Raw genomic sequence first — 15,460 nt, forward strand, 5'->3', positions numbered from 1 at the left:
CCCGCACTGTGCGACGGGGAGCGTCCAGGCTGCAGGCCCAGCGCTTGTGCCAACTGGGCGGCCCCCTGGAAGTCCGGTGGGGGAGGGGTTCCCCTTAGAGGCTCCGCTATGTGGTACGAGGCGCCATCTTGGATTCAATCGGAGCGGAGGGGGGAGAGCAGTCTTAGAGCTCCGGTAGTGTCTAGGAGGTCCGATTCAATGGGCCCACCGGCGGCTCGGGTACAGGTCCGCTTCCCACAACAGCACGTTCTTCTCCGAGGGCTGGTGCTTCACATGAGCCGGAGAAAAGGATCAGGAAACGGCATCTCGGCCGGAGCTCGGCAGATCAGCTACTGCACGCCATTGGCGCCAAGCCACGCCCCTCCCCATGGGTGCCATAAGGGTATGTACACAAAACAAAAAAGAGGAAGAGCTGCACTGCCAGGAGTCCCACATGGACTCCTGGACAGAAAACAACACAGAACGCACATGGAAAAGGACTCCGGGACAAAGACAGGGAGGCCCTGTCCCTCCAATACATTTCCAGCATCACACCCACCCCGTGATAAGGCCCACCGTGGCCTAATGAGACCGAATGCGCACACTGACCGGGTGTAATGCCCGCGAAGTCCTGCCCTGGCTTAGCTTGAAAGCCCTGCTGGCCTTTGGGTCTCTCATACCGACAGGCCACTGCTTGGAGCGGCATTCGGATTGACTTTTGACGTTCTGACAATACTGCTGTTCCCCACTGTTATGAAGAGGCTGGCGCAGACAGGTAAGTGATATTAAGGTTTTATTTAGGTTATAACAAAAGAAGAAGACCCCCAACATTAAGAGGCTCCTCTCCTTCAGCTCCTTCTCCAAACATTAGAATGCATAAACAAGAAACGCTGTCATCAACATTCCATGACATCATACAGGGATGCAGCACACAGGAAAGAAACACTATGAAAAGCATTCTCTTCATACTTCTCATAAATCACCATAAAACATCTCCCCTTTTTTTTTTTAACTTCACTTATATAATCTAAATTCTAATGTCAATAAAATAATTCAAAGGTGTCATGTTGATGACCAAAATAACTCAAAAAATGGTCCAGTTTTTGGCACAAACTTATATATGGCCTCTCTTGACCGCAGCAATTCTGTCTTTATTCCACACTTGTCCTCCAGCCACACGTACGGCCCCTTTCATGACCGCTACAACTCTGACCGGATCCGAATAAAGAGATTCTCCTTTCCTCTTGACAAACCCTTCTTAATCCTGACCCAATCTCCACATTCTACGCGCAGCTCTTCCTTACCTCTCTTCAGGTTTTCACGAGCAACCCATTCAGACTTCTTCCTCACCAATGACTTTCTTACTTCAACAACCAGATCCGTTTCCCTACTCCTACCCAGCCATGGCGGACACGCCATGGAATATGGCTTCCTGCCTCTCATAAGCTCAAACGGGCACAGACCTGTTGTTGAATGTGGCGCCATCCTTAGGGCCCAGATCCTATTCTGTATCATAGCCAACTTATCCAATCCGCACCCTTCCCCATGTCTCGTCAAATACCTTCCCATGGTCTCTCACATACTTGCTATACATTGAACATGCTTCTGATACTTGTAAAACTTGATCAGGGTGGTTGGGATCTAATCTGATTCCCAAATTATTTTGCTCTCTCCATCCTAACAAGGATTGACCCTTCTTGGTCACATATACTTTCCCCTCACAAAAGCGTCCTTTAAATTCAAACCTACACCAGACATATCCCAGCAAATCAATCTTTTCTTGGTTGTACCCCCTGGACTTATGTCTGGCACTGATAATGTCGACACTGCCCCTTTCATTTCGTCCTCAAATGCGCTTCTGGATATTAAAGTGATTTTCGACCCTGAGTCAGCCATCATTGACACCTTACATCCATTCACAGTCAAGACAGCATATGGGCGCTCACAATCATCCAGGATACCATCCCTACTAACAACATTGACAGTGTTCACGATAACGTTTTGCAATGCCAGTACAGTGTCATCTTCTGATGACCTCCCCTCTTCCTCTTCATTCACGTATAGAACCTTCCTTTGACTCATTTGGCCAAACTGATAGTTCTTGCAGCACGTCCCAAAGTGTCCTCTCCTTTTGCACTTATTACAGATTGCCTTCTGCCCTGGATACACCACTGAAGATGCAAAATGTTGGACCTAGCTAAACGTGTACACCACTGAAGATGCAAAATGGTCGCACTGGCACACCGATAGCACAATCTCTCCTTTTTTATCTTCTCTCCTTTCACTTTTTTGCGTCGACACTTGGTTTCTTCTTTCTTCTGTATTACTCCTCTCCTTCTTCTGTTTGTTTCTTCCCTTCCTTCTGTTCTTCCCTTCACCCACATTTAACACTTCCGGCTTGGCATCCTTAGAATCTCCTCCTTCAACATTTGATATCTTGGCAACAAATGCCAGAGAATGTTCTACACGTTTAGCTAGGTCCAATACCTCGTCCAAGTTCGGCTCGTCCTTCAGCCACAGTTCCTCGCATATCTTATTTGACCGACAATGCGTCATGAATTGGTCACGGATGTGCTCGTCGAAACGTCCTTGAAATTTACAAGTTAGGGCCAGATGACGGAGAGCGGTCACATAGTCATCAACAGTCTCCCCATGAGCCTGCATGCGGAAATTGTAACGTTCCAAAATTGTGCTTCTTTTTGGGTTGAAATGTTTGTCTAACTTCATCAAGGCTGACTCGAAATCATTCAATTCATCACCCCTTCCATCACTTGCTAGCTGAGGGAGGGTCTCAAAAATTCTTTGGCCTTCGTAACCCAAAAAGTGAAGCAATAACGCCAACTTCCTTTCGCTGGAATATGCCGTTCCCCCGGCTGCCTTCATATGATGCATAAAGCCCTTGTGCCATTGGGGCCAAGCAATTTTCGCCGCCCCTGGCGTAGGCATAAATATGGGTGGTCCAGATATGCCAGGCAAAGCTGCCATGTCTTTAAGGGCTGGCAACTAAGGTTACAATCCTAGTTCAGAGCAGTGTTTTTTTTCTCGTTGCACTTCTAAATTACATCCTTGTGCGCTTGTTGGAGGGAGTTATCTAATCCTTCCACTGGGAATGCAGGGGTCACTTTCTTATAGCTGGGTCTAATCTGCAGGGTTGTCACAAAAGATTTTTATCCTCAATCTGGGACCGCTTTTGCTGTCACTGGAACACCTTTTGCTGCCACAGTTCAGTTTCCACCCTCTCAAGGGAAATGCTGTAGCGATGTACCCAGAACGGTGCTGTAATTGAATTTACTTGAGCCTCTATCACATGTATTGCGGTAATTACGTTGCACCCTCCTGTGCAGATGCACCATATCCCTCTATTAGCAGGAATACGGTAACTGGGCCTGTCTTCCTGCCTGCTCTGTAGCGAACAGCCGTAGAGTAATGGCCCCTCGCTGGGATCCGCGGCGGTGTGGATAGAAAAAAAAATCAGCACTTACTTGACAGCAGTTGCAGGGATATGACGGCCGCTTGACGCCGGGGAAAAGCGGAGCAACCTCCCCTGTGCCGATGGTGCTTGATCAGCTGCCGCTCCCTCCTAAGCTTACTGCCACATCTGCTCCTACCCGAATGACTCTCACTTGTGAAACTTCGACGGCAGTTCTGTCGTTCACACTGGCTCTTGCTAACTTTAGAGGCAGGGCCGCCGCTTCTCCTAACCAGGACGCTGGGGGAGTTCAAGGTCGTACCTCTTGCGGGTCACTCAACGCCGGGCACGGCGGAGCAGACTTCAGGAGCAAAACAGGCACGGCTGGTTGGTGGGGGTCTCCTTACACCCGTCCGCTGCGGCCACCTTATCCCATCCTCGTCCCCATTGTTATGAAGAGGCTGGCGCAGACAGGTAAGTGATATTAAGGTTTTATTTAGGTTATAACAAAAGAAGAAGACCCCCAACATTAAGAGGCTCCTTCAGCTCCTTCTCCAACTGACAAACATTAGAATGCATAAACAAGAAACGCTGTCATCAACATTCCATGACACCATACAGGGATGCAGCACACAGGAAAGAAACACTATGAAAAGCATTCTCTTCATACTCCTCATAAGTTACCACAACACCCACCGCTAGAAATAAACTCGGTCTCACCTCCCAAAACTGGCTGAGATACCTGTCCATACAGTTAATTGGCTGCAAATTCACCATGGCAGAGTCTAGCGCTAGAGAACCATCACCCTGTTAGGCAGAATTAAGGCGAGATGTTTCCGGGTTCTCCAGACCTTTTATGACTTCTGTACACAACACAACCTCACAAGGAATGTAACATTAGCAGAGATTTGGGCTGAAGAATTTGACACACCGCTTTGCGCTGAGGATATGTATGACGCCTTTGACGCAATTAAGAATGTGTCCTACAGTCTAAGGCACAGGGAGATGCAAAATAAGATTGTACAAATGGCACACTACACACCATATAAACTACATTCTATGGGGTTAACCCATTCACCTGATTGCTGGAGACAATGTGGGCTTAACGGGGGGAAGTTTTGTTTTACTTGTCCAGTTATACAACCATTCTGGGGAATTTTAATACGATGTCTATCTAGATTCACAAACTACGTTATCCTCTCAACACCGATGGCAAGGGTTTTCAAACTTAACAGTGAAGAATTGCATGAGGACTCATTAACACATACTATTTTCTGCAAGGAAGGCCATTCTGAAGGGATGGAAATCAGTGGACGCACCTGACAAACGGTGAGGCCTCTTCGCTAAGAACTGTGATGCTGATCGAGCTAGTCTAAAAAGTAGAAATCTATGGGTCACGCTGCTTGATTTAGTGATTTAATGGAGACCTTCCTCTGAACATTGCGGCTCTCGCACACCCTTATCTGTATTCATGTGAACAACAAGGGTGTATTAACTGTGATATACCAAGTCTCTACAGCAAAGGACCATAATCATTAGTAGTTGTTGGGAGCGGACTAATACTTGATAATCTAATTTCCTGCTTAATGCAATGTTGACTGTTTTAATGATACGTGCACATGTGGGGAGCGGCATTGGGGGCAAATGTTGACCAATGTACGAACAAATGTGCACACACATGTGTAAGACTCTATGGTACCTGATATCGTACCGTTATGATTTGTATTGTTTCTGTTCTGCTCAAGTCTTTTAATAAAAATATGACATTTTTCATTTTCCGGTTTCAGAACAGGCTTGGCTAGCTTATTTTTGTTGCCTATATAGCGCCAGGACCTGGGGAGCTGCTACTAAATTGATTTTGGTGGTAGATAGTCCACGGTCAATGCAGGAAGTCTTGCGAGAGAAGATTGTATTCAAATTTATTTTTTTGTTGCTATAAAGTGCCAGAATAGAAATAGGGGGCCGGGCCCAGATAATGTGCCAGCTGACGTTTTCTTATTTGAGCTTGACTTGTGGGCTCCAATTTTGACTCTGGGATTCAAAGGAATATGCTCAGGGGGTGTGGTCCCCATCTCTTGGTCTGGTGCCATCATACATCCAATATATAGGAAAAGCCAGAGGGCTCTACGCTCCTCATACCAACCTATTTCACTTTGAGACATTTTCGGGCACGCTATTTTTGCAAGGCTGGAAACTTGGGTGGTTGGCAACAATATTCTTTTTCCCATTCAGTTAGGGTGCAGACCTGGCCTCGGCACATCTGAACAGTCTCTGAATCTATATCTTGTTGTGACCCACTCCTTGTTTGTGAAATAGTAGCCAATCTTCCTTGCCTTCATTGATCTGAGCACAGCATTCTCTAAAGTTAATCGTGAAAAGCTGTGGCTGATGCTTGGATCCATCAACTGCCCTCTGGTTTTGATCAATCTTTTAATAAGATCACACTATTTTCCTGTGTGAGGAGTGGGACATGTACAGCTTTTTTTCCAGTGGAGCTGGGTGTGCGTTAGGGCTGTGTACTGGTGCCCCTGCTCTTGTGTCTATACATTAATGGTTTATAAAAATGCCTGTTAAACTCCACCCCAGATGTTCCTAGGCTGGGTAACTATTGGCGTATGCGGATGACCTGGTATTATTGGCGCGTATGCCTCAACCGTTGGAGAAGCTCATGCAAGACTATACTTCATTTATGGACTCCTTAGATTTAAGTGTCAATGCTAAAAAATCAGTCGTTATGGCTTGTTGCAAGGGGAAGCGCCCACTGAAATTCCCAGCAATGTTCAGCAAGAGTGCTTTAATCCCTAGAATCAATGATTTTGACTATCTTGGAGTCAGGTTCTCATCAAATTTCACTCCCAACCTCCATGTAGCAAAACGGACTGTGATATTCATGCAAGCCATTGCTGGGGTTGCTAGAGCCATGGGCATGTTTAAAGCAAAAACAGTTGACATGGTCTTAAAGATATACAATGGAAAAACGGCTTTGGTCGCAAAGTATGCATGTATTTGTGGGGTTATAGCAATGTTAATTCAATTCAGGTTGTGGAGAATGATTTTGAGAAGGGTGTTGGGACTTGCTTGTGCGGCCCCTAATTTTGGGGTCCATTTAGAACTAGGTTGCACGTTCAATAGTGATATTATTTTAGCACAGCCTGTGTTTCACTGGCTCCGACCGTGGGGTAACGTCAAGGCCGAACTGACTCACAAGCTGATCAGGTATTTGGTCCTTATTATTTTATTTGTATTTTATAAAGCACCACAGGCCTCTGAGCGCTAACACACAATAAACAAAACAAACATAATACAAAGTCATATGATAATATATAAGCAGCTCAAAAGCAGAAAAAGAAGCAATTAACAAATCTAAGTAAACGTGATGGACACTAAACAAAGCATTCCACGAAAAGATTAGTCTTCCTTCAAATCGACCGCTAGTCCCAGATTCGAGGAGCACTTTGGCAGATAATGACTCCTGCTTAAGAAAAGTGGCAGATTACTGGACCCACATCCCAGAAGAACACAATCCCTGTTTTCTGGGTACACCAGTCTTCCAACTCGACCCTATGTAGAACCTTCAGGTCAGTTTTTCTGATAATTCCTGGCCCACTTCTCTGATAAAGCCATGCCCATACTTTATTCGAGAGAGCCTCTCTAGGTTCTTTCCCTACTGGCTTTTCTATGTTGGTAATAATAAAAATGTTCAGCCCATGAAGTGTCCTCGTTGTTTTGTCCGTTATAGCTGGCATTTGAGATTTACCCACACGCGGGCTTTGAAAAGTAGCAGAATTAGTTTTTGAAATAGACGGTCGGGAGGGGCACTGGTGCTGATTTCCAAATGACAGTGGAAGAAGTTTGAGTCTGAGTCTGTGTTTGTTCTTTAGTTACTAACAATGTGGATAGTCTCATGGCAGGTGGGTCATGTTTAACTTCGAACTCCTGGCAGCTGTTTTCCGTTTGCGAAGGCTGGTCCAACCTGTCGGGTTGTAGATTTATTTAGCAGAAGTTACAATTCTGATTTGTAAGTCAGTTGGCAAACACTGTCCGTTTTATCCAGATGGTAATGTGCTATGCATTTATCCAGCAAGTCTACCCATTTATAGGAATCAGAAAAGCTGTTTACTAAGTTTAACTTGCAGCCACTGTGCAGGGGTAATGTGCTCTTATGAGTAGTATCCTCCACAAGAATTCCCCTAGATCCCAACAAAAGCTGTAGTGTAGGGATCGCCAGTGGCTCTTGAGTAGCCTTCTCCATCTTATTCCCAGAGGCGTGTATGGCCATAGAAGACATAGCCAAGGAATAATTGATATTTCCCAATTGGATTTCAATAATGGCCACCCCTTGGGCTTCCCCAATATTTAAGGCTAGGTCAGTAATTTCCAGTTTCTTACTTGCTTTATAAATGCCTGAAACCAGGCCAGGGACATCCTTCTCAACATCTGAAGTTAATAGACTATTACCCCATAGTGGAGCCTCTGCCTCCTGCCAGTATAGCAGACAGTCGGTTACTGTGAGATGTTGGGGAGACGGCCACAACACCATGCTCTGCAGCTGCAAAGTTGACCACATTCTTTACCAGGTTCAGATTTCTAGATGGAGTGTCCTACTGCAATGTGCATAATCGCAGACAATTTCAGTTTCCGAGGAAGCACTTCTTGAAAGAAGGGACTGGTATGCACCACAAAGCTGCCCCAATAAGAACAGCCCACTTCTTAATGGGAAAGGACTATTCCGAGTATCATATCAGGAACCGCGTGGAACATGCCTAGACCTCCACCAACCCTACCATGGGCTGGGCACCGCCCTGACGATTTCTGCGGATCCGTGATTTCCGCAATCTCCTGCGGCAAACCTCAGCCACTTCCAACAATCTACAAAGCACTGCAATGCAGCCCAAGTGGACGACACTGACCATCAGGCTAACCAGGGGAGAAAGGGCACAGCTGCATGAGGGAACCTCCTCCCCCTGCGGCAACACCCTGGCACTAAGGCAGTCACAGTAAGCAACCGGCGAAACATACAGCCACACAGCAGAACACATAAACTGGACCACAGAGCGCCAGGTAGGCATGACTGGAAAGCAGCACCATGGGCCTGAACGGTAGAGGGAGACGTGCATGATCCCGTGGCTGCTCCTGACGGTCACATGAATTAGACTATCAAATCAGATGATTCTCTGACGGAGGCACGTAAAAACTAAGCTGGTGGAATTAAGTGCAGTCTAACTCTTTTACCCACTAGATAAGTTATATGATTAGAGCTATTAAAGTGAGGTTTCCCTTGCATATCTTGGAGAAACTGGATTCTTTGGAGATGGCAAATCCCTTGAATAGGAGACATGTGATTATTGTGGCTTCTAGTGCCGAAAAGTATCTGTTATGGGCTGAGAATCCCTCCCAGCGCATTTCGTTAACAATGACACATTTTAATAGTCTCCCTTTGAGAGCGGTGGTGGCAGCTTGGAAAAACGATGACCATCAGTTGTGCCTTTTGTGCATTGCTTAAAGGGAGGACCTGGCTAGCTTTTTGTTTTTTTGTCCTGTTTTCTCTAAGTTGAGAGCCCAAACGCTGAAACCATTTCTGCATGAATTAGGGTTTTTCCAGTATAAACCTGCAATGCTTAATTTGCTGCGGCTGACTCTCCTTGAGTGGGTTGGGCACTCTTGCCATTTTTGAGGAACACTTTGAATATAAGGAAACATTTGCTGAAATCTATAGAAAAAAACTTATTTTTATTGTATTTTAATGTTTTTTTATTTGGTTTGTAAAAATTGCGGTTGTGTATCTGCATGTGTTGCTGTTCTTATGGAAATCTCTATTGTAATTTCGTGGTGTGCTAGCAGTGTGTTTAGTGGCAGAGTGGCGTGAGGATCTTTGCTCCTGTTGTACACTTCCTGGATTACTGGCAGTCTTTTTTCGCTTGTCCTCCAATGTGACTACCAATTACTACAAATACACTGCAAACGCATGGAATGGTGTGCTAGCAGTGTGTTTAGTGGCAGAGTGGCGTGAGGATCTTTGCTCCTGTTGTACACTTCCTGGATTACTGGCAGTCTTTTTTCGCTTGTCCTCCAATGTGACTACCAATTACTACAAATACACTGCAAACGCATGGAATGGTGTGCTAGCAGTGTGTTTAGTGTTGAGCTCGGAGGGAGTTGGCGGTGTTGGCCTGACACCTTATGGTGACTGTGTATTTCTATCTTTGAGCCGCCTGAGACTCTTTCAATCCTTGATCTCATCTTTACTATTTCACACGCAGTGACTGTTGATTTGTTTCTTTGAACCGCCAGTGAATCCTATTAAAATCTGACACTGTACACACTATTCCACATGCAGTGATTGTGGATTTACATCTTTGAGCCGCCTTTGGAACCCTACTAAACTTTGTGTGGTACTTGAAACTCATTGCTACATTACTGAACTGATTCAAACAGTATGAAGCTACAAAGTAAATTAAGAGCAAATAAAAAAAAAGGCCCTGGAACTGAGGCTGTTGTCACAGGAGAAGTGAATACTCAATTGCCAATAGCTAAGACAAATGAGATCACTGACTTCTTTTCTGGTCAGCATGCTGTTATCAAAATCAATGAAAAGCTTGCCCCAAATGTGTTACCCTTCAATGATGCAGCCTCTACAAGCACTGAGTTTGACAACAATAATTCCTTATTGGACTACGTTACAGTGAGAGGCACATTTCAAATATGGAACATGCATTGCCTCCTAAGGCAATTGAGGGTAACAATAAGGCATTCTATGTAGAGGGATTCGCCTCTACTGATACATTTGCAAATGCTAACCTACCTGTACCTGAGCATTTATCTTGCTCCCCTTGTTTAATAGGTCTGGTTGACCGAACCCCTAGCAAGAATGCCGAAAGCCAAGAGCATATAACGCTGCTGGATAACCATGACTGCACAGATTGCACTTATGACGGTAAGTTTAAAGAGCTGGATGCCCACAATATTGCTGCAAGTTTTGCCCTAAACATAATTTCTTGTCAAGTCGAGAAACATTCTGGGCTACTAATAGCGATGGCAAAAATCAATGCTGGGGGTAGTAAAAATCTTAATAAGAATGCTGAAACACAGATGGCTAATACTAACGTGCCTCCTAGTGCTAAGCAAATGACTTGTGAGCTGGAGAGGTTTTGGCGGGGAGTGATAAAGAAGACAATGAGTGTTTGCTGACAAATAGGGAGTGCAGTAGGAAGTTGAAATTAAAAACTGACATTGTTGCTAAACCATCCTTAAATACTGGTGATAAGGATAACAATGACTCACTGCAAATACCCATTATTCAACACCCTTCCAAACGAGCAAGAAAGAATGGGTCTTAAATCAGGTAATTTAACAAGCTGGTTACTTGGAACATTGATTGAAAAGGTAAATCTAAGTGTAACCCCAAGCTGCTTTAGATGATTCTTGCATTAGCTCTACTGACTGTACTAACTCTACACTTGAGAGCAGCATAATCAGTTAAATCCCTGGTGCGAAAAGTAATGAGTGCCGGGAGTAAGTCTGGGGTGAGGTCTGTCTTGTTTAAGAATCTTCATCTTCCTAAGGAAAGGGGTAAAATGGTAGGCAATAAGAACTCCTGTCTTCCAAATAAATCGTTACCATCTCCAATACTACCAACAGAAGGAAAAAAAAACATAAACAGAAGAAAGTTATTGGAGATCCTTAATTACCATCTACCATTAAGGATCATCAAAAGCAGTGACTTTAAATTTGTCGAACAATGTTCAAACTCTGTATCAAAGGTTCACTGCTACCCGGAAGCTGTGTTGCTTTAATTAGGGATTTTGCTCCTGAGCTGAACAAATGTGGTTATGATTTGGATTATAGTTGTACTGTGAATGAGCTTGATAAATGGAATGGTAAGAAGAAAGCTGATTTGATACAACAGATTAGAATTGATCCCACCTCTAAATGATGTGACTGAAGTCACATTGGGAGTGGCTCTGTTAGTGTTTTACCTCTATCACCACTCACAAATGAGGTAATTTACAAATCATATCTTGGAACACGTGTGGCCATAGACACCTGTTCGACCCATCTGGCTTCTATAGTCTCCTGGATAATGCAGAAATTGTATTTCTTCTGGAGACTTCGTTGCTGGATTTGGTCCATTTTGATGGCTATACCTCTTATTTCAGTCATGCTAATAAAGGTAGACCTTATGGGGGACTGAAGAACAAAGCACACAAGTGAATAGGTTCAAGAACACTATTGCTCATACACGCGTAATCCCACAATTTTTTGTGCAAACTCTGCCGTTTCTTCAATGAGACAATAGTCATAGAGATTATATCGTATAGAAAAAAAATCTCTCGGACACAATTATTTTATATATTGGAACTGTGTGAGTGGTATACATAAAAGCACAATTCCAGGGAGAAACAGACATCAAAATGGTTTCTTGGACCACAACAGAACAAACAAGAATATGTTTTCAACACACTGTATCAAGGCGTTTTTCAGGCAAAAATAAAGACAGTGTGTGTATAACAAACCCAATCTGTGTGGGGGTTTGTCAAAAATGCACAATTCAATGGTGTGAAGTTACAAAACAAGGTTCTTAAAACCACATAAAACATTTGCAAGGACACAAAAGAGAAATTTGCATGTGTGGACAGCAATATATGTGCTGTAGTTTCAGGGAAATAGTGCGTCTACACCAGGTGTTTCGGCGATTTGGAGTTGAGCTAGATGAACCTCTTCATTCATATCGCCATCATCAGGACGGGTTCTGTGTGAAATGACGTCTGTGCTGCAGGGGAGGGAGACCACAATCAGACGGGTGTATGAGCAAAATAATTTAAAAAGAATAAATCAGAGGTATTGTGTAATCAATGTGATTAGAAAACACACAGCTAACCTATCGGGTAAATTCACAGTCACTGTATAAGAGATCCGCTAGCCGCGTTGGCTGGTCTCTAGGTAATCCTGTTATACAAAACAGAACAAGTACTATTGGTGGGGAGTTGAAAAACCCTCCAGTGTCATGTATATAATAATAATAACAGTACATGCTTTGTTGAATGTAAATGAGTCTTACCTCTCACCGGCAAAATCCAGGTAAGAAGGTCAAGGAGTGCTCTCTCAAAAAACAACAATCCGCTGTTGGGTGCACGGCTAAAAGATAAATATAAAGTAACAATGAGAGTCCAGAAATACAGGATCCTCGTTTTAGTCTAAGCTGGGGACCGTAGAAGTAGAATTACCTTGGATCGTGTATCAGGCAGAACTGTTAGTCTGCAGGAAAAAGACAGCGGGCAGCGTCTCCTCAAGCTGCTGAGTCACTGGGGAGAGCCGGCAGCAAAGTGTTAGTAAAGCTGTTGCCAGGACAGAGAGGTTGTTTTATATGGCAGCCATCTTAGAGTCAGGCTAGGATCGAGTGTCCCCAGGAATTGGTGTATAGCACTTGATCCAGATTAGTATAATTGCACTAAAACAAATACTAGTGTGCCTAATGTTCAAGTGATTATGAAAAAGCAATTTAGGGGCTATTTTCAATCTAAAGGTTGCCATGGCAACCATCGACCACAAATAAATTCAAGAACGGGTGGAAGGGGGTCAATGCATTGCAGCAGTGGTGCATGTCATGAACACATAGTATACATAGTATGCTGAAATAAGAAGTGCTTACAAATGTATAGAAAAATGAATGCATGCTTCATATGGTCCTCAAAAAAACACACAACAAACACCAGGCTATACTTGTTGGTGCAGTGCATATATCATATAGTGAGAGAAAACCATATGTTAGGCCAATTCAGACAGTTACTCACACAGATGGAGCAGGGTGAATTAATGCTCTGAAACAAATAGAAACAACATTGCACTGGGGAAAAAACCAACAACACATGAATCAGTGGTTACAGAAAGGATTTCCATTCTACTGAAACATTTAAACCAGCATGTACGGTGTTCAGTCTGTGTACCCACCACTGTTCTAACTGGGTGAGTGTTTTATTCAAATCCCCCCCATCCCCCCTTGGTTGGCTTAACTTTTTGGAGGACAAACCACCTTAAATCCGTGTCCCTGTGGTTCTTAGCAGTGAAATGATCTACTAAGGGCTTGTCTGCTACCTTATTTCTGATGCAGGAACGGTGCTCCGAGATCCGCATTTTAATTGCATGTATGGTCTTGCCTACATACAGGAGGTTGCATGGGCATTGTATTATGTATATGACACCCTTGGTATTACAATTGGTGAAATCATTCATTGTCCATTGTACTTTGTCATGTTCAAAGGATTTATTTTGCAGAGTCAGTGGGCAGGCCACGCAATGGCCGCATTTATGGTGTCCAGAAATCGGGGGTAGGTCCCAGAGTGTATGCTGTGGTTGCGAGGGTGGCTCTAAGTGTGAACAAGAGCATCTCTAAGATTCCTGTTTTTTTTTTCAAGCGAAACAAGGCACATTTTGCAAAGTTCCGGGATGGGTTACCAAGTGCCAGTTCTTCTTGATGGTTTTCTGGATTAGGACGCTCAGGGGCCCAAAAGTATTAACGCACACGAGTCTTCCCAAATCTTTCTTTGGTTTGTTACCCAGACAGATCTCTCTCGGAGTGTATCTTGCTCTTTTCTTGGCCTGACTAATAGCTTTTCTTGGGTAGCCTCTTTCAGCAAGTCGTTGGGTCATTCCTGCCGCATGGAGATGGAACTTCTCCAAGTCGGAACAGTTTCTACGAATGCGCAAAAACTGTCCATACGGTAGATTGTACTTGAGGCCCATCGGGTGATAGCTTGTGAAATGCAATAGGGTGTTGCGGTCTGTTGGTTTTCGAAAAAGCTCAGTTTTTAGTCGGTCTCCCGTTTTGTAGATATGGAGATCAAGGAAATCTATTTGATGGTGGTCCCAATGTATCGTGAACTTAATGTGGGTGTTTCTCAAATTGTGATCCACGTATGAATATCTTGTAGTTCTAAAGGTGTTCCCTTCCAGACAATGATTACATCGTCAATATACCTTTTCCATAGAGCGATGTTGCATAGGAAAGGGTTCTCTGGTGTGAAAACATAATTCTCTTCGTATTTAGACATATATAAATCGGCAATGTCTGGGGCGAAGGTGGCGCCCATGCTCACACCCTTTACTTGCTTGTAGATCTGGTTCTGGAACAGAAAGAAATTATCTGACATAGCCAATCTCGTACACTCAAGGATGAAATCAGTTGGGGTGGAATCTTGGTCTGTTCTGGAATTCAAAAAATCGCGTATTGCTTCGAGGCCTTCTTGTTGGGGTATAGATGTATATAAAGCCTCAACGTCCATTGTGACAAGCAGGCTATCAGTGGTAAGGACGAGATCATCAAGCAGATTGATTGTACTGGTGGTGTCTTTAAGATAGGAAGGCAATTTTATGACAAAGGGTTTCAGAAAAAAATATGTGTAAAGGGACAAGGGTTCAAGGAGGGATTCACAAGCTGAAACAATCTGTCTTCCAGGTGTTTTTTTGGAGTCTTTGTGCATCTTGGGAAGAATGTAGAAAGCCGGAATGCGTGGATTGGTTTTGTTCAGGAACATCTTTTCATCTTCACAAATCCAACCTTGGGTGAGAGCGTGTTGCGTAAGGCTTCTGATTTCATCTTGGAGATCCTTCGTGGGATTATGTTCCAAAGGTATGTACGCTTCTCCGTCGCTCAATAAATGTAGGCACTCTTTGTTGTAGTCAGAGGTGTCCCAGACGACTATGCCGCCCCCTTTGTCTGCGGGCTTGATGGTTATAGATCTGTCCGTTTCCAGGCTTCTCATAGCACTCCTTTCTTCTCGATCGAGATTGTCCTGGTAGAAGTTTTCTTTTTTGAATCCGGCCATTACTGTCTTGATGATAATCTTTTCAAAAGTGATAATCTCACCCGGGGTAGAGCCCGGTGGAGGGTAGAATTTGGACTGTTCTTTCAGCCCGGTGGTATTTTCTGCGTTGGTGCGTGAAGGTAGTGCAGCCTCTCTAAGGCAGGGTAAATGGATTTTAAGAAAATGCTGCAAACGAATATTCCTAAGGAATTTTCGTAGCTCTAATTCGATTTCAAAAGGTTGTGCCCTTTGGGCAGGGATGAAGGATAAA

General features: G+C 44.1%; 1 protein-coding gene across 3 annotated transcripts in view; it reads left to right on the forward strand.

Annotated features, from left to right (window-relative positions):
- SCMH1 (Scm polycomb group protein homolog 1) overlaps nt 1-15,460 on the forward strand; it is a 1,232,539-nt gene that overhangs the window by 208,633 nt on the left and 1,008,446 nt on the right. For 2 of the 3 annotated variants that reach the window (XR_011279630.1, XM_069623049.1), the window contains exon 4: nt 10,230-10,322. The exons of the other annotated variant lie outside the window; for it this stretch is intronic. Coding sequence is in view for 1 of the 2 variants with exons in the window: in XM_069623049.1 (XP_069479150.1) it covers nt 10,230-10,322 (93 nt within the window). In the remaining variant the exon portion in view is untranslated. The remainder of the gene's footprint in view (nt 1-10,229; nt 10,323-15,460) is intronic. 3 annotated transcript variants of the gene reach the window in all.

This window comes from Ambystoma mexicanum, chromosome 11 (assembly GCF_040938575.1).
Source record: "Ambystoma mexicanum isolate Mex_15411 chromosome 11, UKY_AmexF1_1, whole genome shotgun sequence".
Lineage (NCBI taxonomy): Eukaryota > Metazoa > Chordata > Amphibia > Caudata > Ambystomatidae > Ambystoma > Ambystoma mexicanum.